The sequence below is a fragment of the Hibiscus syriacus genome, unplaced genomic scaffold (assembly GCF_006381635.1).
Source record: "Hibiscus syriacus cultivar Baekdansim isolate YM2019G1 unplaced genomic scaffold, ASM638163v2 tig00111088_pilon, whole genome shotgun sequence".
NCBI classification, from domain to species: Eukaryota; Viridiplantae; Streptophyta; class Magnoliopsida; order Malvales; family Malvaceae; genus Hibiscus; species Hibiscus syriacus.
Genome location: NW_024062978.1, coordinates 1446643 through 1469546, shown reverse-complemented (window position 1 = coordinate 1469546; position 22904 = coordinate 1446643). Strand labels below are relative to the sequence as shown.

The 22904-nt window shown below is 36.2% G+C and overlaps 1 protein-coding gene and 2 pseudogenes across 1 annotated transcript; all 3 read left to right on the top strand.

The window, feature by feature from the left end:
• Nucleotides 1-277: 277 nt before the first annotated feature.
• LOC120152367 lies at nt 278-1043 on the top strand. Its single transcript, XM_039164598.1, has one exon. The coding sequence runs from the start codon at nt 300-302 to the stop codon at nt 1041-1043; it is 744 nt and encodes a 247-aa protein (XP_039020529.1). The 5' UTR covers nt 278-299.
• Nucleotides 1044-2063: 1020 nt separating this feature from the next.
• LOC120152317 lies at nt 2064-20910 on the top strand (annotated as a pseudogene).
• A 144-nt stretch (nt 20911-21054) lies between these two features.
• LOC120152366 lies at nt 21055-22512 on the top strand (annotated as a pseudogene).
• The last annotated feature ends 392 nt before the right edge of the window (nt 22513-22904 follow it).

Below are 22904 nucleotides of genomic sequence, written 5' to 3'. Positions count from 1 at the left end.
AGACCCCTTTAACCTTTGGGTTTTGCTTAAATTTTTTTAGCTATTACTAATATTTCTTAATAAATAATAGAAATAATTCCTAAATTACATAACTATCAGTCTATATAAGCATTTCCTTAGGATGGTTCGGTTCTCCGCAAATAATACCTCTGCTTTTATTTTCCCAATACCTTCCAAATTCTCCTTTTATTTTCCCGGAAAAATTAAGACATTCGTTTCCAGATAACCAAACGGAGCTTAAACTTTTCGAATTTCTTTCTGAACATCAGCTTTTGAATGCCTTGAAAACTTTTGTCTTGATGGATTCGTTTGTTTTCGATAACGTGAAAGCAGATAAAGCCAAGGCCATGAGAAGGTACAATCGGCTTCGAAGCTTAGCGAACGCCTTTCGTTTCTTGGAATTGCTCTTGGCTTCGCTGTTTTTGGCGTGGGCCTTCGGGCGCGTGCCTTTCCTCGTCAACATCAACGGCGAGTTCATTTTGAAGCTCGGAGGAGTTGTCGCCAGTCCTCTCTTCGTTTTCCTCGTCTGTAACGTCATCATCGTCACTCTCATTGCTAAGTCTGGCATTTTCTCCGCCTTTGGCAATGCCGATTCCAAAATCTACGACGAAATCACCAAAATCGCTGAGAATCGCTCCAAATCGGAGTCTCAAGAAGAGATTGTATATCAAGATAAGGAGACCATCTCTGAACCGAACACAACTACTCTCACATGTGAAGAAATGAAGCCGGAGTCTGAGTCGGATTCCGATACTGAGACGGATAATCCGAGAGTGTATAGAAGGAGTAAGTCGGAGAAGTTGCCGATTAGAAAAACTGAAGAGCAAGTGAAGAAGGAACTGCGACGATCGGAGACAGAAAAGTGCCACAAAATGGAAAACACGGACGAGGAATTATTTCCAGAAGACGAGCTGAGCAACGAAGAGTTTCAACGAACGATCGAAGATTTTATCGCCAAACATTTGAGGTTTCGGCGAGAAGAATCTCTGTCTATTATTCTTCAATGTTCAAATCCTGAAAAAATAAATTTACTTTTTCAGTAAATTTTAACCGCTCAAAAAAAAAACATTGTTTATTACTGTTTCTTTTTCACCTTTGAAAAGAGAAAGTAAAAACGACTGCTTATGGTATGTTTGTACAGTGCTAAAACTAGAATGGAGTAATTCGGTTGTAGAGTGCTCATGGTATGGTTTTTTACCTTTAAAATGAAATTTGGTTGGAATAATAAAACTTAAACTATAATACTCTTTTATTATGGATACGCATTAGATTGAGATTAAACTCCTAGAGTTGGTATTTCTAGCATTGATAGATAGTCTAATCAATCACCCAAGCTTTTTGTTGTCTGCTTTGTAAGTGCATATTTAGCACTGTCCTACTAACAGTAATTTCTAATATCTTCTTTAAGCAACAGAAACTAGTGCAGAGAACTTTGCCTAACGTTATTGCTTTCCCTCCACCTTTTCGTAAGCAATCACAGTTAGTAACACCATAAAGAAACAATGGGGAGTGGTTGAATTTTACTAATTTAATTGGATATTAAAAATGGGATTTTTACGAAATTTCTTGCATATTTTTTATTAATTAATATTAATTATTTTTGTAAGAGCGTATTCATTTTTGTCCAAATTTATGACGAAATTTTCTTATTAACTAATTTAAACAAGAAGGTTGAGTCGAAATTTAGGTAAAATTTGTAATTGGCCTAATCCATATTTTTAAAGATTAGGTTTATCCCACAGATGCAACAAGATCTATCTGATGTAGCGATTAATATAAGTTATGTGGTGCTCCATGTGTTTAGTGACGCTTGCCTTTTTCCCCATTAATTTCAATCTCAATTGAGGGGTTTTAGTGACGATAAGAGAGGTTCAAGGTAGCAGCATTGGACAATTATTCACTATCACCTATTTTCAGAATAAATCCCCCATCCAAAAGCTGAGCTAACTGTTGATTGATGGGTTATAAAGCATATCCATGCAAATTTCAAATTTAACCTTAACCCAAATAATGTGGATTAACTTGACCTAATTATTGAGGAAAAAGTTGGGGTTGAGTAAAAAATATTTGTACATATCGCCTTGTGAGCATATAACTATTAAAGGCAAAATTAGGGGCTCGTAGGGTATAGCATAGTCAGCAGCTGTATGTGTAAGGCAATTGACAACCCGATGGACTTGGGGTCTAGTCTGTCTGGAGGGCTATATTGAATGTTGCCTTTGTATTATTGAATAGCACTGCCGATGCCTTTTCTTTTGTTTTTACCTATCCTCACCCTGATAATTGCATGCTCGTTTACAATGATATATATATATCATGCATGCATGCATGTAATGATGTATATGCATGCATATATATGCTCGTAGTTGCATGAAATCATGGAGAGGATGTATATAAAACCATGCATAGAAAACTTATTAGTTCAAACCTGTGCTCTCCCTAGCTGATAATAGCGTGCCTGCCATTAGAAGTTCCACTATATTACTTAAGCAATAAAGACAGCAGTGACCACAATAAATCTTGTTGGAAACGTAGACGAGCATTCAATACTTTTACAAACTCGAAATTACTATTTATACGAAACAAAATATATTACAACGACATTATCTTAATATTACAACACTACAATACTAGCTGCGGCTTGTTTACAAACACAACCTCTCGTCCTTGCTTTGCTTTTGCTAAGCTTTTTCATTCTCTAATAGTTTTGCTAAGCTATTTCTCATTCTTGCTTTTCTAAGCCTTTTCTCATATTCCTTCTCATACATAAACTAAAACTATCAAGGCCTTTTTATAGGCAATTTAACTGCCTCATGAAGCTTCAAGATTGCTTTCATTCTACCGCCTTATAATTCCTTAATAATTAAGTAGAATAGCTGCTGCCTTTTCAATCCTTCACGTGGACATGTTTATATTAAGCAAACTTTGATTGCCTTGCCAAAACTCTTCCTTAATTGATAAGCTTGCCAACTCATCCATATTTTGACTTTTCAACTATGCTACAATATTCTGCCTCCTTGAACTTTGCTTAATAATTAAGCATATTGTAACTTCATCATTGCTACAATTTTATAATATTTGTGTGGATCACCTTAATAACTTTTTAATATTTAGAAATCAAGTTTGATTTCTAACACTCCCCTCAAACTTGATTTTTCATTCCGAGCTTTTCTCCACTTGTCTTCTCCAATCGATTCTTCATTTCTTGGCAAGTGCACGCTATTGCAGCTATGTATTCTTCTTTGTTTTTTCTGCGCCTTGGAGAGATTTTTGTAAAATCTCCCACGCTTGTTTTGCGGTCTTCGCATCAAATTTTTTTCAAAGGTAGATTCGTATACTCCTTGAAAAATAAATAACAACGCTTTTTTTTATCTTTTTTTTGGGATTTCTTCAATACCTTCTTTTCTTCATTGGCCAGGGCTGCTTCTGCTGCTGCATTTTCAGGCTCGGTGTAACCATCCTCGATGATATCCTAACAATCTTGGGAGCCTAGTAACACCTTCATTTGAATGCTCCAATTGTCATAATTGGTCTTTGTCAATCTCGAAATTTATGGTTGAATCATGTTGGTCATCTTCTCCACCACGTTAAACTTGAACCAAGCTCTGATACCACTTGTTGGAAGCGTAGGTGAGCTCTCAATAATTTTACAAACTCGAAATTACTATTCATACGAAACAAAATACATTACAACGACATTACCTCAATATTACAACACTACAATACTAGCCGCGGTTTGTTTACAAACACAACCTCTCGTCCTTGCTTTGCTAAGCTTTTTCATTCTCTAATAGCTTTGCTAAGCTATATCTCATTCTGGCTTTTCTAAGCTTTTTCTCATATTCCTTCTCATACATAAACTAAAACAATCAAGGTCTTTTTATAGGCAATTTAACCGCCTCATGAAGCTTTAAGATTGCTTTCATTATACCGCCTTATAATTCCTTAATAATTAAGTATTATAGATGCTGCCTTTTCAATCCTTCACGTGGTCATGTTTATATCAAAGCAAACTTTGCTTGCCTTGCCAAAACTCTTCCTTAATTGCCAAGCTTGCCAACTCATCCATATTTTGCCTTTTCAACAATGCTACAACATTCTGCCGCCTTGAACTTTGCTTAATAATTAAGCATATTGTAACTTCATCATTGCTGCAATTTTATAATATTTGTGTGGGGTCACCTTAATAACTTTTCAATATTTAGAAATCAAGTTTGATTTCTAACACTTCCCCTCAAACTTGATTTTTCATTCCAAGCTTTTCTCCACTTGTCTTCTCCAATCGATTCTTCATTTCTTGGAAAGTGCACGCTGTTGCGGCTATGTATTCTTCTTTGTTTTTTCTGCACCTTGGAGAGTTTTTTGCAAAATCTCCCACACTTGTTTTGCAGTCTTCGCATCAGAAATTTTTTTAAAGGTAGATTCGTCTACTCCTTGAAAAATAAATAACAACGCTTTTTTATCTTTTTTCTGGGATTCCTTCAATACCTTCTTTTCTTCATTGGTCATGGCTGCTTCTGCTGCTGCATTTTCAAGCTCGGTGTAACCATCATCGATGATATCCAAACAATCTTGGGAGCCTAGTAACACCTTCATTTGAATGCTTCAATTTCCATAATTCGTCTTTACCAATCTCGGAATTTGTGGTTGAATCATGTTGGTCATCTTCTCCACCACGTTAAACTCGAACCAAGCTCTGATACCACTTGTTGGAAGCATAGGTGGGCTCTCAATAATTTTACAAACTCGAAATTACTATTCATACAAAACAAAATACATTACAACGACATTACCTCAATATTACAACACTACAATACTAGCTGCGGTTTGTTTACAAACACAACCTCTCGTCCTTGCTTTGCTAAGCTTTTTTATTATCTAACAGCTTTGCTAAGCTATATCTCATTCTGGCTTTTCTAAGCTTTTTTTTCATATTCCTTCTCATACATAAACTAAAACTATCAACGTCTTTTTATAGGCAATTTAACCGTCTCATAAAGCTTCAAGATTGCTTTCATTCTATCGCCTTATAATTCCTTAATAATTAAGTAGTATAGCTGCTGCCTTTTCAGTACTTCACGTGGACATGTTTATATCAAAGCAAACTTTGCTTGCCATGCCAAAACTCTTCCTTAATTGTCAAGCTTGCCAACTCATCCATATTTTGACTTTTCAACCATGCTACAACATTCTGCCGCCTTGAACTTTGCTTAATAATTAAGCATATTGTAACTTTATCATTGCTGTAATTTTATAATATTTGTGTGTGATCATCCTAATAACTTTTCAATATTTAGAAATCAAGTTTGATTTCTAACAAAATCTAGGAAAACTTACGTCTGTATAAATAATTATTTCCGGGTATTAAGGATTAGGTATGTTTGGTCTTGTCCGTACATGTTGAAATTTATTTATAGTCTGGAAAAAATCATATTAATTATCTGCAACCTCAGTCAATTCGACAAAATCATATTAATTATCTGCAGTAAGGTGATGCGCTTGATTGTGTTTAAAGTTCTTACCAGTTTGTCTATTTCTTTCCACTGATAAGTGTATCAAGGATAATCAAGGTGTGACTCTCCGAATATGTGCAAGAACCTATGCAAGACATAATGGCTAATACTTGACCAGCGCATTGTAGGTGGCAAGAGTGAACCATGGGCCGTCAGGTACAGACCGAAATTATTTAGGGACTGAACCCTTTGATGGGTTTAATTGTGAGCGCAGTCTTTATCGATGGCATCACCAATAAAAAACTAAAAAGCGTTGGTTTGTTTTGAGCTCCTTGTTGGCCCGCTTATGGAAGCATGTTGTTTGCAAAGTTTTTTTTTTGGATAAGTCAAAATTTTATTATCCAGAATAGCCAAAAAAGCTACATAAACATACTGGGTCCAAAACAGAACAATACATACAAATAATCAGCAATCAACTATTCCCCAGTGGTTGCAAAGAGAAATATTCACATCAACTTTTTAAAAAATCCTACCTCTAAGGTGTAAACTAATTACATCTTTAACAGTCTTTATTAATTCACTAGCAGGCCTTAAGCGACCTTGGAACATACGTTTGTTTCGTTCCTCCCAGAGTAAGTAAACCAGAGCATTAAGAAGAAGCTTCATGATCATTGTTAGCATAGATTTACCCCTCCAAGTTGAGCATGCCCTCTCCACAAAGACATCCCAAGAGCAAAAAGTGAACTGCAAACCAGAAAGAGTGAAAGTAGTTTCCCACAGAAGGGTAGCAGTAGGGCATTGTAAAAAGAGATGTTCTCTAGTTTCCAGTTCAGTATTGCAAAAAACACATAAGCAATCATTAATAAGACCCATTCGATGAAGCCTTTCCTTGGTGGGGAGTTTATCCAGAAAAGCCATCCAAGTTATCAAACTATGTTTAGGGATATGAAGGGGAAACCATATTAGTTTCTGCCAAGAGACTTTAGGCCTTATCACCCGGATAGAATCCCATATTGAACTAGCTTTGACGATACTTGAGGAAAAGAGATGGTGCACTTCCGGTCTCAATTTCAGAAGTTTCTTAAGACTCCAACTAGCAGAGGGGTTAATATCAACAGACCAGAAGTCTTTGCCCTTGAAAGCGTAATTGTTGAGCCAAGCAACCCAAAGGGGTCCTTCACCCGCGAGGATATTTTTGATTAACTGGATCATGCAAGCTTTATTCCAGGACTTCATGTCCTTAATACTGAGACCTCCTTCAGATTTCAAACAACATATGTTATTCCAACTAACCCTGGCTCCTGTAGCAGCTTTGTCAAACCCTTTCCAGAAGAAACGAGAACATAGTTGTTCAACTTTCCTCAAGACAGAGATAGGGAGAAAGAGTTGTCTGCACCAGAAGTTAGTAATAGAAGAAAGTACAGTTCTAATAAGCTCCAACCTACCTGCGTAACTAAGCATTTTACTAGACCAGTGATGCAATCTAGATTTAATATTGTCAATGAGGATCACACAATCCTTTTCAGAAACCTTTCTAGTAAGCAAAGGAATACCTAAATATCTTACTGGTAGGGAGCCATGATTAAACCCAATTATTAAAGTTATGTTTTCAATAACAGCAATTGGCATACCAACAACAAAAAATTCACTTTTAGAAGCATTCAGTTTGAGACCAGACATTTTGTAAAAATAGTCTAAAACACTAGTCACCCCTACAACCGATTCAACAGAACCTTTATAAAAAATAAGAAGGTCATCAGCAAAGGAAATGTGAGTCAACCCGATTTTTTTACATTTGGGATGGTAGCTAAACACACCTTTGGTAGCAGCCACATTGAGAAGCCTGAAGAGGATGTTCATGGAGAGGATAAAGAGAATATGAGAGAGAGGGTCTCCTTTTCTTAGGCCTTTAGCTCCTTTAAAAAACCCTGACAAACTCCCGTTTATGGATACAGAAAAGCTAGTTGTGGAAAAACAAGTTTCGATCCAGGTAGAAAAAATATTTGGAAGACCGATAACTTTTAAAATAGCAGAGATGAAGTTCCAACTAAGGGAGTCAAAAGCCTTATGGAGGTCTATTTTCAAAGAACATCTTGGAGATAAAGTTTTTCTACTATAGCCTCTAACAAGTTCCTGAGCCAGAAGAGTATTTTCTATTATGCTTCTCCCTTTAACAAAAGCAGTTTGATTAAGAGTAACCAAATCAGGCATTAGACCCGTCAATCTTCTGACGAGAATTTTGGTGATGGATTTGTAGACCACTAAGTAACAAGAGATTGGTCTAAAATCCTTAACCTTACTCGGATTAGGAATCTTAGGGACCAAAGCTATGATAGTGGCATTAAAGGCAGGGAGAATGAAGGACTCTTGAAAGAAATGAGAAATTGCAGCAGTGACATCACCTTCTATGATAGTCCAGGATGTTTTGAAAAATAAAGGAGAGTAGCCATCCGGACCAGGAGATTTATCATTACCTTGGCAGAAAAATGCTTCTTTAATTTCCTCCTTAGTGACAACGTTCACTAGGGCAGCATCCTTATCAGCAGGAATAGAAACTTTTATTAAGTCCTTTAACAAATTAGGATCAGTATCATTAACAGCAGAATCAACAGTGCCTAGCATTGTGGAAAAATATTTATTGACCTCGGCAGAAATATCATCAAAGGTTTCAAGCCTATTGCCTTGGTCGTCTAGGAGAACTCTAATAGTATCTCTTTTATTTTTAAGAGCAACAACAGAGTGAAAAAATCTGGTGCATTTATCCCCCTCTTTTAGCCATTGAACTTTAGCTTTATGTCTAAAAAATAAGGTTTCAGCTTCCTCAAGAGATTTCAGCTCATTTTGAAGAATAAGCTCTTTTTCTATTCCCTCCTCACCTCTAAGGGTTTTAACTTGCTGAACCTCTAAGTCAGTTTTCATTTGTTTAACCCTGGCGGATAGGTCACTATAGCAAGAATTGTTAAGGGCTTTTAAACTGACTTTCAATCTCCTAAGCTTAGTGAAAAGAATCTGCATTGGGTTGCCGTAAGAAGGTCTAAGCCAGGACTCTTTGACAACCTCTTTAAAATCAGGGTGATGAGTCCAATAGTTGAAGAATTTAAAAGGCTTAGGTCTATTAACTTGAATTTCCTTTTTGAGCCAAACTTTAGCAAGACAATGGTCAGAGATGCCAGGGGCAAGAAATTCAACATGAGAATCATGGAAGGTGCTCGCCCATTCAGAGTTAATTAAAACTCTATCCAGTTTACGAGCAAGAAAAGTTTTATGTTGTTTATTACTCCAAGTGAAAGAAGGCCCAAAGAAAGGGTGATCAAAGAGTTCAAGAGATTGGAGAACATCTTGGAAATCTCTTATATCAGAAGAAGATAGAGGGCCAAGGAGGTCACTATCAGAGCTTTCATTAGAATGGAGAATAATATTAAAGTCTCCTCCAAGAACCCAAGTGAGGTGACCTACAGAAGACTCAAGATCATGGAGATGTTGCCAGAGGAGTCTTCTAGTAGTGCCATCATTACTACCATATATAGCAGAGATTACAATGGGATTGTTTTGATAAAGGCCTTGAATAGTAATACACTGGTCTGAAGAATGAAAAACTGAGAAATTTAAATATTTTTTCCAAGCAACCCAAATCCTACCATTTAAGGCAAAATCATAGTTAGAATGAACATTCCAGTCAGAAAACTTACTATCTATTATAGTAACAGATTTTCCAGCTTTCACTCTAGTCTCTAGAAGACAGAAAACATCCACATTATTATGAATTGCTCTTCTTAAAACCTTATCTTGTTTTAGAGGACAGTTGAGTCCTCTTACATTCCAAAAAGCTAGAATCATTGGGGATTGGCGTTTGAATTACCCCCTCCACTACTAGTAACATTTAGATTTGAGTTATCAATTTTATTTTTCTTTTTCGACTTTAATTCCTTGACTATAGCAGCCACTCCTTGAGAAGAAGCTCTAGGTTTCCTTTGATGGACAGCTAAGTCAGGGGTGAGTTCCTCAACTTCATTAAGAACCTGAAATCTATTTGTTGTAACTGGTAATTGTTTTTTTTTGTTTTTTCTTTAGGTGGCCTGCCCCTTCCTTTTACAGGAATGGTACTAGACTCACCTTTACTCTTTAGGAGAGTATCATAAGGAGCAGAAGAAGACAGAGTTTCGGGCTGGTTTTCTACTTGATCAGAATTTTCCTTTAAAAGTTCCTCAGCATTAACAGTAAGAGCAGGAGATGTAATCTGCTGCTCACAATTGACTGTTAACGCATGATTACAGTCAACCACAATAGAATCAACAATAGTACTAGAGTCAGATTTAACAATTGTGCTAGAATCAGATTCTTTACTTGAAGGTAAGGCTTCTTTTTCTTGTAATAATTCTATTCCACCTATAGTAGGTTCTGAATCAGTCTCTTTAGTTATTGTTCTTTTTTCCTCCAAACTTGAGGTTTGACAGGAACTGAAGTTTTAGACTTAATGCAGCCCTTATCACTATGGCCAAAAATTTTACATGTTTTGCACCGGACTGGTATCCAAGGGACCTCTACCACAATAGAAGCTTTATTCCCATCCTTAAGTTCTACTTCAACAAAATTAGGAATTACATCATTAGCTCCTATTTCCACGCAAAGCTTTGCATACTCAAGGTCAGATTTACCTGCAGTAACAGAGTCCATGGAGATGGGTGTTCCGATAGCACTTGCAACGTAGCTTAGACCTAGACGAGAGTATAACTCTAACGGGATATTATGGAGGTGAACCCGTATAGGTAAACTAGAGAGATCAAAACTAAGTTTTTCAAGGTTTGGCTCCCATTTTCTTAAGATTAGAGGTTTGTTCAATACATGCCAGGGTCCATTTTCTAAGATCCAATTACGAGCTTTTACAGAAGAGAATGAAAAAACAAAGAGGTTATTTCCAACATATCTTACCTGTACGCGTTCTCCTGCGAGGGCTTTACTCCACAGGTTATCCACGAGTCTTTGCATCGAGGAGAATCTCGGAGTTGAGCCAAGAATTTGTCCCACAAGCGACAGGTTCCATTCCTGAATCCCTGCTTCGAGCACTTCCCATGGGGGTTGAACAATTTTGACTCCATCGCAAACCCTAAGGGGGGAAAATTCGAGGTCGTAGCCCGCTGAACACCCAAATAGTTTTCTCCAATCCATAGGGATTTCGCAAGGGAAGCAAAATAGGGACGAGACGAACAGAACGGATTGAAAAGCACCGAAAATCAGAGAAGATCGACGGACGAACGGCGGAGAAACTCAGGGCCGTTAGTCCAGCTAACGTGCATTGAAAGAGACTCTTATCGTGCGCCGAGAGAGAAAACAACGGTAATTACAAGCATATATTTGTTGTCTTGTCTGTTCGATCTTTTGCTTATAAGTTTTTTTTATATTATTGTTTATATTTAAGATTTATGATTACTCCATTCAAGTACATGATCTTCAAGACTTGAATTATTGCGGAATTTACTTTTTCTACTTCTCTTGAATCGTGTTTAGTGTTCTTTTTATGTTTTTCTACCCAATTGGGTGAAAGGTCATTTTTTGTTTACGTAGATGGTTTCAGTGTCCATAGCTGATTTATTCTATCAGGCTCCCTGTTGGAGGCATGAGTTATTTTTTCGAGCCTCATGTCGATTCTTCGACTTCTTGATTAAAGCACTTTATAAAAAAAAACGACACTTCTTATAATTTATTAAGAACTACAACAAAGGAGATGGGCTTAATATCTTCTTTAATCATTTCCGCATCAATCATCTTCCCATAATTGTTAAACAAGTAGTCTAAATCAATCCCATTTCCAAAATGGTCACGAAGCATGGATTCTAAAAGACATTATCATGTTTAACACTCATTAGTCAAATGATAATTGATTTCTTACAAAGGGACCTTTTGAAATCTTTTAAAAGTTTGGAAATCTATTCATAAACATAACCAATTTAGAATCTTGAATTTGTCTAAATCATTTATTGAGTATGTTTAACACCAACACTGAATTAAATCAACATATTATCAAGCATTAACACATCAAACTTTAGGCCATACTTAAAGACTACTTGAGCATAAACGTAACATTTTTTTGGTACAATGGATAGTGAAAGGGTTGCGTTTAGCTGCTTAGTATCTTAGGGTTCCTTCTCCAATCGCGTCCGCCTGGAGAAGGGGGATAAGGTCTTAAGGAGGTTCCGACAGCATTATAGTTCCTTCTTCCATCCCAATCGCTAGGTTAGCCAAACGATCGGTGCAACGATTTCTCTCTCCCCAATTGTTTCTGATTTCCGTTATCCATCCTTCATTCTTCAACTTCACGTAGTCGCTAAGAATTATTCGCTGATGAAGGTCATCGACTTTCTCCCCATTTGTCGAATTGACTGCCCTTTTTGCATCCGTCTCGACGATTAGATTCCTCACGCCTAAGGATTTAGCAAGGATTAATTAATGTCTGATGCCCCAAATCTAAGCTAATGCACTCGAGGTATGACCAATGTTCATTAAGAAGCCTTTGACCCAGTTCCCTCTATCATCTCTTATGACCGGTGGTCGATCTGCAAGTGCCTCCGGGAGGCTTTTCCCATTTCACACGGTGAGGTCGTTTATGATTTTACTCTTTTGTTTTTCCACATCCCTTTTAATGTCCAACGCTAGATTGAGACTGTAAGAAACAACCCTTTTTGGATCTCTAATTTCATTATTGAAGATTGATTTATCCCGTTCTTTCCACAGCCCCCAAATCGTAGCCGTAAAAAAGGTCCCCCACTGTAAGTCATTCGAACATTTTTTCTTGAAACGACAATTTTGGTAAGCCACTCTTCAAAACTCCTATCATCAAATTGGTTGTCTTTGATATATGCTTTGAGATCCCTCCAAACTAATTTACCTATTTTACAATCTTTATCTGAGTCGTATAATTCCGGGCTCTAACTTCATTAGTGTATAATTTATTGTGTATGCCTAACCACAAGAAAATTATGACCCGCTCTATTCTCTTGACTTTCCATATCCATTTGAATCTATGATTTTGTACCTCTGCTGGATCTTTGTTGATGACTTCTCTGAACGCTGATCGAACGGTAAACTTTAAATTTTTAGAGTTTTCCCAGCACTGTCTATGTCGTCGTTTACATCCACAAGTGGAATAGGAATACTTTTGATTTTATTGATCGTTGAGTCTGATAATAGGTGTCTGACTTTTTGCAACTGCCATTCTTTATCTGTTGAGATGAAATCAGTAACTTTCTTAGTTCGCCTGGTCGTATTAATCTCTGGGTTCTCATCTATTAAAGGCCCACGATCGAACCACCAATCATTCTAAAAATCCGTCTGTGCTTCCGAGTTCCGACCTTATCTGGCTCTTGCACCCTTTCTTTGATAATATGACGAGTTGAAAGAACTCCTTTCCATGTTGCTGAGCTATTGGTTTGAGGGTCCATTACCATGAAATCAACTTGCTTGATATACTTATCCTTGAAGATCCTACACCATAATAAGTCTTGATTTTTTAATAACCTCCAGCTATTTTTTGCCAAAAGGGCTTTGTTCATCTCTATTGACTTCCTTAATCCAAGACCACTAGCCTTTTCTATCTGCAAACCGAATCCCAATTCAATTCACCAGACGTTTATGGGAGTATTCTGTCCCTCCTCCCCATAAAAAAAAATTCCTATTTAGACTATACAGTTTATGGCATACAGTTGACGGTAACAGTGCTATCTGTATTGTGTGTATAGGAATAACTGCTATAACTGCCAAAATGAGTGTTCGTCGGCCCGCTAAATATAAAACACGACCTTTCCAACCGGTCAATTTCTTCATAACTTTATCAATGTGTTCATGCCGACTCTTTTATGAATGATAGGAACGCCTAGATAAGTTCCGAGATCTGTCGTAAGAGGGATCCCACATAGACTGCTAAAATAATTTGCTGACTCGCTTGTTATATTTGGAGAAACAAACATCTTCGATATTTGTAAGTTCATTCTATGTTCCGAAGCTTTGCTGAACGTATCGAAGCACTTGTTGATCTCAATAATTTGATCTTCTTTCGCTTCTAAAAATAGTAGCAAATCGTCTACAAAGAAAAGATGACTTATGTTAGTACCACCTCGAGATAATTTCACTGCTCTTCATTGACCATTATCAACTTTCTCCAAGATCATATGGGAGAGACGTTCCATAATTAATATAAAAAGATAAGGGGATAGAGGATCTCCCTGACGTAATCCTTGTCCGAGAGTAAATTATTATGTTCTTTCACCATTCCAAATTGGGTCAATCTCGTTGTTCTTTATGCAAAGCATGATAATGTCTATTGTCTCCTCCGGAAAATTAAAGATTTGGAGCATTTTACGTAGAAAACTCCAATTCACATTCCCATAAGTCTTCTGGAGGTCTATCTTCATACCCCTGCAAAATCATGAAGGTATGAACATCTTCTTGAACTACCAAAATATTATCTGAAGAGCTTCTGCCTGCTAGGAAACTATTTTGAAAAGGGCCAATCAGTTTTTGCAGAATAGGTCTAAGGCGATGAACCGCGGTCTTGGCTAAGTTGTTGTAGGAAGTGTTGAACAAGCTAATGCGGCAGAACAAAGTAATTCTATCACCTGAGTTGGATTTTGGAATGAGAACCAAGTGGACTTTCTGAGCTCGATTATCGACTTCGCCCGAGGTTAGGGTTCTATTCAAAAATTCAAAAGGCATCACCAAAGACAAAAAAAAAAAAAATCAGAGATATAAACATGCAACATCAGATTCGAAAAGGGGGTTCGAAAAAAAATTGAAAAAGGGGAGGAGGGTCTCGGTTCAAAAAAAGAGGGAACCAAATTCGAAAAAAAGAGAACAAGGAGGAGGAATCGAAATTAAAAAAAAAAGAATATTATTGGGTTTCGTACTAAAATCCAAAGAATATTATTTGAACGAATCTTAAATTAAATTGAATTCGAACTCATAAATTTCATTGCAAAAGCAATTAATTAATCAACTATGTGTCGATTTAGGGCGTTGTGGGGTGTTAATCATTCCCCACGTGTAATTGACTCCCTAACTCAAATTTTAGTACGTAGACCTTAAAATGTTGTTTTAGTAAAATTAAAATTAGTTTTATTAAAATGACAAAATATTTTGGGTGCCCAATCACATTTTAATAAAAAATTAGTGGCGACTCCTCGAACAGTTTTTTTAACTTTAAAAGGAAAACACTAAATTAATCGAAACGAAATTTTTTTAAATCACATAATTAAAAAATAAATTTATTTTTTAAGAATTCGTTTCGACACGATGTTTATTCTTTAAAACACCACTAAAGTAAATGTCTGTAACGACGTTTCCCCAACTGTATGTCAGTTTATCGTGGCGCTTGTCTAAAATCACCGCTATATTACAAAATTAACGCGTTTCACCCAAAACCACTGCTACAAATCTGTTTTACTTGACAATATTTTCAATGCCAAAAAATAACAAACTTGTTGTAATGCAACCTGGTGAGTACTAAAAGCCGAAGGAAGCCTAAGTTAATAGGTCCAAATATAAACAATAAGCACATATAGGTCAATTTTTTTTTTTAATTTGAACCATGGATCGTAACTGATAAAAGAGAAGTATACAGAGATCTTTGTTTTATGAAGAAGGTACATTTTTCTTTTCCACGTTCCACTTAAACATAGCGTTTCCTTTCCTTTTCTTCTACTACTGGGTTGAGGTTGAATACATATAGATACAATATATATAGACATATAACGTTGAATATAAAGCGAACCGATGAAAGAAAATTGTTTGTGTCAAAATCAAAATATTATGATCTATTTAAAAGTTTACAAATTAAATTTAATTGAATTTAAATTTAAATTAAAAAGAAAAATTAAAAAGAAAAGAAATAAAATAAATTCATTGAAGAAGTAAAATAATATCAATTTTTTAAAAATATCAATTAGAGGCATTAGATGGGGCAGAAGATTTTTATTCGTATCTCGTTCCCTTTCAACATAATATTTATATTAATTTTAATTTTTTAAGAAAGACTACTTCTGCTCGTGCTCTGATCCATTAAAAAATTTGACATTTTTAAACTAAGATGTACCTTAGCTCTTAGATCTGGAATTTCATTACAAAAATGGTATTCCAGCGATTAAAAGAGTGGGGGATATCAATAATTTTAGATATAGGCATACGTAAAATTACGGCCACATATTGATCTTCCAAAATCGAATGAGTAGTTAGTGTTATTAATGTTCTTGTTCAACCAATTGTGGTTAAATGTTTCGGCAGGTCTAATTAAGAATGTCAGGATCATAAAAGACTGTAATTTTGGGCCTTTTTACAACAAAAAAAAAATCACCACAACAACGGAATATTACTTGTTAGATATTGTTTCTCTAAATATTACCGATCTAGTATCTTTTTTGACAAATCTCGAATAATGAAACGTGTCTTTAAGGGATTCTGTCCGAGCTGGCACCACAATAGAAAGACGCAGATCATGAAGCTTACCTTCGCAGGGTTCTATCCGAACTGGCGCCACGTTGGAAGGCGCGAATCATGAAACTCACATTCGCGGGGTTCCGTCTGAGCTGGCAAAAGACGTAAATGATGATTCGCGTCTTTTATTTAAATCCAACCGTCCACCATAAATACTGCTCAGCCGTCTCTCTACCTCCCCCTATAAATACTCCTCCCTTTCAACACACACACCACAAATAAAAATATTATATTTCTTCCTTCTATTTATCATTCTATCAAGTTTTAAGAAAGTTAAGTTATCATTTTTAGAAGTTAATTTTTTTATTATATTATAATCATTTAATACTTTATTATTTTATTATACTAAATTTTTTATTACTTTTTACAGTTATAAAATAGCAGGTGAGTTACTGCGTTTAAATGAAAATCATATCTCGAGTCATTGTGTCGATATCATAATAATTTTAAATTCTGTTATTTTATTTATTATGAATATTTTTTAGTTTTTTTTAGTATTAGTTTATATTTTAATTTGTATAAAGAAATGTGTCAGATAATTGATTATCAGAAAAATGTTATCAGTGGATCTCTCATTCTTCTGCAATAGTGGGCGTGTTATCACATGTCCTTTTTATGTCTGGTCTTGAAAAATTCGTTAGTCTTTTTATTATTGTTGAGGTAATTTCAATACCAAGTTCGTATATAAATAATTTTAAGCATATAATGAATTTTTTATACTAAATAGGTGATCATGTATAAGAAAAAATCATCATGATATACCAAATTTTGATTCTAGGCTTCAAGTGCTAGTGCACCAGATGGTGCAACCTGGTGACTACTGTCTACTGAAAGCCGAAGGCAGCCTAAGCTAACAGGTCTGAATATAAACAATAAACACAGATAGGGTCAAATGCAAAAAACCCCATGACTCTGAAACATGTTGCGATTATATATAATTTGATGGATTCAAGGAAAACAGGCAATAGGACAAGCCTCCCGTAGCTACAATGGCCAGGTGAGCAATCCAAAGATTCGGATTATTTTATATTTCTCCATCTTTCTCGTTAAATAAGATCGCAATGCTGCAATGAATACACTTAACCTAAAACATGTTTTTTGATTTTGAATTCAGATATAAAGTATCTTTTTTTTTTGTTGGTCCCATGGTAAAGAAGACTGTTTTGAAAGTTTATATCTCATGCCATAAATGCAGAAGAAGCTTCTTAAGGCAATCTCTGGACTACAAGCAAGGCGGATTCAGGATAAAAATTCAGGTGTTGCACAAAAAAATTCTTTTAAATTTTTTAGGAGTTGCACAATATTAAAGGTGACACTTGTATTAATTAAAAAAAAGAAAAAATTAACACTAGTTAGACAATTTTGTTACATATTTTTTTTCCTATAAGAGTTTAACTGAAATATGTTCAACCCCTCATATTGGAGAGGATGGTCAGAGAGTGGCTCATTTCGTACCCTTGGAACTCAATAAAGAAGTAATCCTTGGGGTCGGTTTCAAATGCCTTGTAGAAGCTGACAACATCAATATTTCTCATAATTTGAGGAGTTGCCCGGGCTACCTCTGAGCCCGCCCCTGACTACAAGGTAAAACTTAAAAGCACTAAACAAGGTTCCATATTCCATTCTCTTTGTATATAAGTAAATAAACATAATTGAATCTTAATGATGTACAGGAGTAGACAAGATAGAGGTGGATGGTGGCAAGGGAACTATATAAGTAACCGGCGATGCCGACCCGTACGAGATTATCGTTCGAACGAGAAAAGTAGGGAAACATGTGGAGCTGGTAAGCGTAGGGCCTCCTCCACAACCTCCAAAGGAACCCCAAAAGAAGCCTGAAGAGAAGAAGGCTGAACCCAAGAAAGATGATAAGAAGACCGACTCTTTGATAATGCCCCACGTCCACAATCCCTTAACTTGTCCTGTCTGTCAGCAAATGCATGTCGTCTATACAGAGCCCAACACAGGATGCTCTATCATGTAATAATAAGCCTTTATTGCACAAAAAACCTTTAAACTACGTGCCTTTTTTATTATGTTTTAATATTTATGAATTAGAACAATGAACATAAAAATGAACAATGTACCATATTAGTTTTCAGAAAAGAGAAATAATGTATTAGACACTCTCAAATATCAATTTTTCTCATAATCAATTCTAAGCATACATTTCTATTCTATCACACTATTTTTTTAACAATTATTTATATTGTATCTTATTCAAAATTATTGTATATAAATTATACAAGGAACCTCTATATTCATGGACAGTGTAAATATGAGGGTGAGAGATTACTTACCTTTAAGGGCCTTGGGACGAACAGCCCAAAGTTCAACTTCAGGTGGGAGACAATCTGTATAAGTTTGCCTTCAGTCCTTTAGCCTGCAAAGACTATCAAGTCATCCCATTATTTGTGCTTGAAATGGACACATCGAACTATAAAGTATCAAATTTGGGGCCTTTAAGAGAGCCAAGGTTAGCCTGCTGCTGCCGATACGACATAGTGCCCGTCGTAGAAAACGGTGCGTTTCACATGAGCCCTTTCTCTTCAAATTTTCAAGATCCAAATTTTCTTTTCATCTGTTTTTTGAACCTTTTACCAAAATAATTGAAAACGGTTAAGGTTATGCCTGGATCTGCTTGCTTCTATATAATTTCCATGAAAGCTTCGGTTTTCTCTCTCTCTGAATCTATTGTTCTTTATTTTTGTTTGTTTTGATCTTTCTGAGAAAGAGAAATGGACCCGGATTCAATTAAATCAACGTTGTCTAATTTAGCATTCGGGAATGTTATGGCAGCAGCTGCTCGTGATTATCAAAAGGTTGTCTTTTTACCTTATTTTTCTCTTATTTTGGTTCTTTTTTATACGCCGACTTGACCCTTCCTATTTGTATCCACAAAGTTTCTATTGAATAGTATGTAATGCTCTGAAATTTTGTTAAAAGTTAAAACAGAAGTAGATGGTTGACATATTGTCTGTTATGTTGTTCCTTCCCAAAGGTGATAAATCGTTTCTCATCAATGTTGGATATACTATACTAATTGGGTTTTTAGATGCTTGCATTTTGGGCATATTTTAACTTTACTGTTAAGCTACTGAAGTTACTGTAATTTGTTGGAGAACTTGAAGACAATAACTTGTAGATTATATTCATACAATTTTAAGATTCTGTTTTGGTCTAATAGAATGGTTTCTCAACGATGGATTGGGAACTGTAAATTTATGGTGATTTTTAAATGCCTAAGCCAGGTTGATTTGACTTGCTGTAAAAATTTGATGTCTGATTATCCAAGTTATCTGGTAAGAAAATAGGTATGCGCAGTGGTATGTGTTTAATGTGTGTGAACTTGTGAATGTGATGATCTTACAGGAGCTGCTTGCCCAAGAGAAGGCACAATCATCAGCTTCGGCCAATGAGGAGGTTGACCTGGATGAGCTGATGGATGTAAGTCTTATGAAGCTTTTTGTATTTAATGATGGAGCATCTTTCGTCCATTCCACTTTACTCTTCTTTTCTATAGGCTCATGTGCTTCTTGTATCCAGGATCCTGAGCTGGAAAAATTGCATGCAGATAGGATTGCTGCTCTCAAGGTTACAAATTTAATGGCATTTCTGAATTCGAATTGATGCAAAGTGGTCTATAGATCTGGGCATTATTTGTTCTGAAGTTCGTAATGACACTAAGATTTATTTGAATAGAAAGAAGCTGAGAAGCGAGATGCGATGAAGTGGCAAGGGCATGAAGAGTACAGGGAGATTTCTTGGGTAAAGTCACTGGAAGTGAGAAAGTGATTTGCCACTTCTACCATAAGGAATTCTATCGATGCAAGTAATTTTTTTTTTACTTTTCTCTGTCTACAATGCATGCACATATACTTTAATTGACATACAGTTTGGATACACATACTGTGCATGCACAATCATGAATGTGCGAGACTTAATTGTGTATTATGCATGGACATCCAGGATAATGGATAAGCATTTAAAAGCCCTTGCACCAAAGCATCTGGATACAAAGTTCATCAAACTGGACGCTGAGGTGAACATCAACAAGCTTACTATAATTCTAAAGCTTGGTATAGTATTTCATTCCATTTGTGGTATTGGTTTCATTGTGAACTTAAGATTCTGAATTTTTTTGGCAGAATGCTCCCTTCTTTGTTACCAAACTTGCAGTCAAAACTTTGCCTTGTGTTATAATTTTCAGGTCAGCCATTGCTTAGTTTCTTTTTCCTTGGCAGAAATATCGATAAGTTTTGGCATCAAGTGTTAAAGTTAGAAAACAATTCTCTCTTTTTTATCATAGCTGTCTGACCTGAATATTTGCAATGTTTGGTCAGGAAAGGGGTTTCTTTAGATAGGTTGGTTGGGTTTCAAGATCTTGGGGGGAAACATGATTTTGCTACATGGACACTTGAGGTTTTTCTGATAAAGAAAGGTAATGACTTTGCCTAGAACAAACATGCAATTTATAGCATTTAGCAGAGCTGAAAATCAGGTATCATTTTACAGGTATTATTAGTGAGAAGAAAAATGAAGATGAGGATGACATTTATGACGAGAGTAGGCACAAATCAGTGAGATCTTCTGTGAATCATTATTCTGATTCCGACTGAAAAAGAAAAGGGAAACGAAAAAATTTACCGTCTTCTATCAGGTTCCTTATCCGAAGAAGTGCAGTTTGAATTCTCAAATCAATAGCAACATGTTCATGGTGGATGCTAAGAACTATTAATTATGGGCGCCAGCCTTCATAGCGTGATTCATAGCGTGACTCTATGTGACATTTCTTTAGTTATGTATGATTGTACTATTTGCCTGGTTATGTATCAAGTCATACATCTTTGTTGACGTTCAATTGCTGTTGTAATTTGCTGCAAGTTTTTAGCATTTCATATTTATGAATGATTTGCTTAGGAGGCAATTTGATTGAACTTGGATCTAGCTCATAAATTTGCTGTATTCTATTGCCAGATGAGGTGACAACCTTCTCAATTATTTTTCTGTTTCTTTCCTTCTTCCTGCAGACCACCTACCTTCTCTGAAATATTGTTGATTATGCATTCAAATGGGGGAAGTTTTATGCTAAGTTGATTATTCCCTAATAAGGATTTTATAAATGGAGGTTGACAACTAATACATGAGCTAGCCAAAGCTCTATGTCTATAAACCAGACCTTGAACCTAAGCCATAAACCTGTAGTTTATAAATCTTCATAATCGCAAAGGCCAAAATTACTAATGTACAAGTACAACCTTAAGTTCTCAATGGGGAGATGTCTAAATTCCACTACTGCAACTGTTAACGAAATATGATGCTAATGACTGGTGCACAATGCATAGTCCTCTACTTCTGAGGTCACACTTTTGCTATTCTTTTCCTTCTTCCTCTCTTGAACCCTGCAGCCAATAAGAGAGAAGACACTTGTAATTTTCTCTCGCCAATAATGGATTCTCCTATTAATGATGGTTAATATCAAGTTCTAAAATCATTTCACTTGCAACTGTTTGGTTTATTGAGATAGCTAAGGAATTTGTACCCCTTGCTTTGTCCCATAAAGCTTGGTTTGTGATGACTGCATAAATGACACGCTCAGTGTCTGCAAAGGGAATTGAAGAAGAAAACTTGTTCAAGATCCCAAACCAAAGAGAGTTATTCAGTTAGCATCACCGTGTTCGTTTCGTTAGGCAAGGGTCTTTTCTGTGTTCGTTTCATTCCGTTACGAATGAAATGCAGCTTATACCATATGTTAACGTAATGATTTCTATTTGGTTAGCTTCTACGAGGGCTGAAGTACCTGCACTCAGCAAACATCCTTCATCAAGACTTAAAGCCAGGGAACCTTCTCATCAATGCTAATTGTGATCTGAAAATGTGATTTCGGGCTGGCCCGAACCAGCATAGGCAATGAACAATTCATGACAGAGTACGTTGTCACCCGGTGGTACCGTTCACCCGAGCTCTTACTGTGTTGTGACAATTATGGGACCTCCATTGATGTTTGGTCTATAGGATGCATCTTCGCTGAGATTCTTGGCCGGCAACCTATCTTTCCGGAACAGAATGCCTCAACCAGCTTAAGCTAATTATTGATGTCCTTGGTAGTCGCAAGAGGCTGATCTTGAGTTTATAGATTATCCCAAAGCCAGAAGATACATCAAGTCACTTCCTTACACTAGGGGCATCCATTTTTCGCGTTTATATCCTCGAGCTGATCCATCAGCCATAGATTTGTTGCAAAAGATGCTAATTTTTTATCCATCTAAGAGAATCACTTCACATAAGCTCTCCAACATCCTTACATGTCTGCGCTATACGATCCAAGCTGCAATCCGCCGGCCCAAGTCCCAATTAATCTCAACATTGATGAAAAAAACATGGGAGAACAGATGATTAGGGAAATGATGTTGAGTGAGATGCTTCACTACCACCCTGAGGCTGCATCAACGAATGGTTACATGAAATTGTATTAGATTTGCTTGGTTCGGATGCTTTGCCATGATCTGCTTTCGACATAGACATTGTTATCGGGAATTCTCCTTTGGACCTCACCATTTTTGCCAAGATTTTGTCTTAACAGCTTGTTTATTAGTTCGGCTTCATCGTTGTGTAACTTGTAAATATTTTAGTATTGTTTTTAATCTAGAGCTCTTCTCCATTTTTCATGCTTTTGCTTGCATTAGTATTACATTTTCCATGCAATTAGGCTTTAATCAAGGTTAAACAAGCTTTGACCCTGGTTAAGGTTCCTTCAAGATATCATCTGCGGCACCATTTTACTTTAAAAAGGTGAATGAACAATGTGTGCAATTTGCAGCAAACAACTAGGAATCTTCCATGGCATATGCATGTGCTTAAAAAGGCTTATAATTATTTATTATTTTCCCTCTGGAAAATCAAAGACAAATTTGGTCAGTCCATAGACCAAAACCAACTAGCCAACAATTTTCAGACATTGTTAAAAGAAAC